The sequence below is a fragment of the Microchirus variegatus genome (assembly GCF_963457635.1).
Source record: "Microchirus variegatus genome assembly, chromosome: 19".
NCBI classification, from domain to species: domain Eukaryota; kingdom Metazoa; phylum Chordata; class Actinopteri; order Pleuronectiformes; family Soleidae; genus Microchirus; species Microchirus variegatus.
Genome location: NC_139820.1, coordinates 17115663 through 17119294, shown reverse-complemented (window position 1 = coordinate 17119294; position 3632 = coordinate 17115663). Strand labels below are relative to the sequence as shown.

The 3632-nt window shown below is 41.2% G+C and overlaps 1 protein-coding gene across 1 annotated transcript; it reads left to right on the top strand.

Moving 5' to 3' along the window:
* Positions 1–1826: 1826 nt before the first annotated feature.
* LOC310941014 (dynein regulatory complex protein 1-like) lies at positions 1827–3632 on the top strand (the record flags this gene model as incomplete). Its single annotated transcript, XM_083906085.1, has 1 exon — positions 1827–3632. One exon carries the CDS (start codon positions 1827–1829, stop codon positions 3630–3632), a length of 1806 nt encoding a protein of 601 aa, XP_083762211.1.

Genomic DNA, 3632 nt, shown 5'->3' with positions numbered 1-3632 from the left:
GTGACTAAAGAATGTAGTCTGATTTTTGATTATTTGACTATTAAGTATGTTTTGTTACATTTTCGGTGACATGTTGAATGCATGAAAAGTGGTAACTGAATACAGTGCACATGAAAAGACAACCGATTGCATTTTGGCTATGTTAAATAAATATAACTTGTGGAGACTTTGAATGAGAAGCCACGCCTGTCTCATCATTTGACCTGTTTTCTCAGGCACACACACACCTGTCTACAGGCTCTACCAATCTGAGACCTGTAACACATGGGAGTGACCTTTGACAGCCATCTGAGGTTTGACAAACACATAAGCAACGTTGTCAAGACTAGTTTTTTCCAGTTACGTCTGCTGGCCAAGGTTAAAACGTTTTTAAGCCGCCAAGACCTTGAAAAAGCATAATACATAAAATAATAAATGCTTTTCATTTATTTCTACATTTCTGTGTCCATATGTCAATGAGGTAGGAGGTCCTAACCTCAGTCAACAGCATGATTGTCAAATCGGAGAGCCAGACAAACGCTTGTTTTTATAATTACTCCAAATTACTCAGGGAGGCGAAACAAGTTCCACAATAGCGTTTAAACGTAAGTTTGTAAAATGTGCCATTAAATGTTCACAGCCTTCAAGTGACAAGAGGATTTTAATAATAATATATTATATATTATAGAATAATTTCTGGCTAGTAGATGCACGTTTGGTTGCGCATGTTTTTACTTAAGATTTTCTTTGATTATCTTATTTTCCCAGTTTATTTTGTAGGTTTTTTTGAATCTGCGTCAACTCCAGTTTTCTGTCCTGCAATGATGGAAATGACCACGGTCTTGATTTTTAGATGCCTTGCACAAGAACAAGAAAAAAACAAAAACAAGAGACTAGATAGGTGCATCTAGTCTACAACTGTATTTTGTTTCTGTGCTCCATCCATCCATTGTCTACCACGTTATCCTCTACATGAGGGTCATGGGGCTGCTGATGCCCATCCCAGCTGACATAAGGTGAAACGCCGGTTAGAAAAGGAAAGGCTCTTCATTGTCATTATACAACTAAAATTGCGATGTCAGATGGTTGATAAGAGCTTCTGCAACACAAGGGACATTCAAGGGAACATTCTAACATGTTTTGATGGTGGTAGGAAACTGGAGAGCCTGGAGGAAAACAGGGAGAATCACAGGGAGAACATGAAAATCAAACCCGACACCATGCCAAGAAGGACTGAACTTGAGAGATTTTGATCGAGACAAGGATGAACAATGTGGCTGAGTGTGGAGGTGTGATCGAGGCAAGATAGTGTGTATTTAAGTTTTTGAACTATCATAGATGATTGAATACAGATGTCAGCCGTGGTGTGACAAATGCAGAGAGATGATGGAAAGGATTTCCATGCAATCACCCAATCACCGTGATTGGGTGATTGCATCCAGAAGAAGGCAGCAATGCAACATTAGTGATGCTAACTGCCTTTGAACACCACAACAAACACCACGGTAACTTCCCTAGATTCCAACCTTAGAATTCTGCTAAGCCAATCAATCAAAGCCACTGAAGACATGACATCATTTTGGTGTCATCAGTAATGCAATATTACCAAATGCAGTAAACATCTAGATTAATAAAAATACCATTCTTGCGCACAGATTAAAGGAATTAAGGTAAAAACCTCATCATTCATGCTGAATTTTCTACAGAGAATACATTTACCCTACTTTGTTCTGGTATTCTTAAAAAAAAAAAAAAGGACAAAACATTATATAGCACCACTGATTTTTTGTAATCGCAACCATAACATTTAACCATCTCTGTTAGAGATTTTATATTATACACTCAATATGGAAGGAGACTCCAGCTCCCAGCTTTCTCATGAGGACAAAGCTGTAGAACATGGATGGATGGATGATAAAGATGAAGAAGAGTCCTGTGAACCCTCTGAGTTACCGGAAAACCGGGATGATAGCGGGGTCTCCACATTAGAGGAGTTCAATGAATTGGCCTCAGGGAGCATGTCTCAGAGGATATCTACTCTGCAAAATTCATTAACAATTTTTTTGGCCAACATTCAAACTGATGTTGATACGAGAGAGTCAATGCGGAGACAGGAGTTGGATGAAGTTCGCAAAATCAGATTGGAGTTGCTGGGAAATTATGTAGAGTCCAGTCAAGAAAAAATTGAAGCGCTAATGAGAGGGTGGTCACTTGCTAAGGAGAATGTGAGCAGCCCTGTGGAGCTGCAAGAAGCTATGAACAGCCAGCAGCAGGCAGTACTGGGTCTATTAGCAGAGAAGAAGAAAATCATAAATGAGCTGCGATGGGAGCTTATGGTTGCAGGCGATCACTTTGTCAAAGACTTGAGGAAGCAGGCAAAGGAGCGGGACTTGATGATGGAGAGGATGGAGGACCAGATCAGAACTTTGATCAAAACATACAGGAAGGAGCTGACTGAGTCTGAAAGCGTTAATCACCAGGAAAATGAAGCCTTACTTGTAAAAGATAAGTGTCACTGGGAGCATTATCAGAAGGAAGTCTATGAAACAGAGTTAGAGATGGTGACACAGAGAAGGGAGAAAGTTGCAGATTATGAAGCTAAAATTCAGAGTCTGATACTGGAGAATATGAAAATGCAAGCCCTGGATAAAATAGAGCAGGACGCCAAATTGCAAGTCATGGTGAGAGAGCATCAAAAAATCCGTGCTGTCTACACTATGACATATCTAAAGAAAGTTAAAGAAAAGCATGATCTAGAAGCACTTAAGAATATCAGGATCCCTGGTCTCTCGGCAGAGAATGATCAGAAAAATCCAGTCCCCAAGAATATTAATCAGACAAAAAGGAAGATCCAGCATTTGTCCAAAAACTATAAGTACAATGTCCATCAATATGAACATCTACAGGGGAAGAGCAAAAACATTGCAGTCGCTGATGCAAAGACATTTGAGGAGATGGTTGAAACAGTTGAAGAGGAAGTGAAGCAATTAGTTGAGAGGGCTTTAGAAACTGACTCTCTGATCTCTAAGCGGTACCACGGCGTACTGGGAGAAAACCCTCCACTAGCCTTTACAGAACTCTGTGATGAGACTTTGACAAAAATCAAAGAGCTGCTGATGGATGAAGTGGGCATCCTGGCAGAGGAAGGCATGGAGGAGGATGAAAAGTGGAACTGCCTCCTTTCCACTTTTGGCATCAGCGAGAATGATTTGCCCAAACTGGCTAATTATGTTGTAAAGTACAGCCAACAGGAGACACAGCAGACAGAAGACTGTGAAGAGCCCAGTGAACACAGTGACCATGCAGCAGCGTCGGGAACCAGCCCTACATTTCATGTGACTGCTGACCTTATTCATCCCAACCATGTTCTGCCTGCTCTTAAAAGTTTCATCAAGCAAGATGCGAGGTTCAGGGAGGTCTTACGTCTACAAGCCCGGGACAAAGCCTATTGGGAAAATTTGGGCAATATTATCCCTGAAGAAAAAGTCAAACTGTGGGAAGAAGTGGAGAGGACACTAATGCAATACCTTACAGTCCTCAAGGACATTGCTGAGCTTGTCCCTGAGATGGACAGTCTGAGAGAGCAGAACACAGAGATGCGGAGGCTGCTGCAAAAGTCTCCCAAGCCACAAGTCAGCGCAGAACTGGAGTAG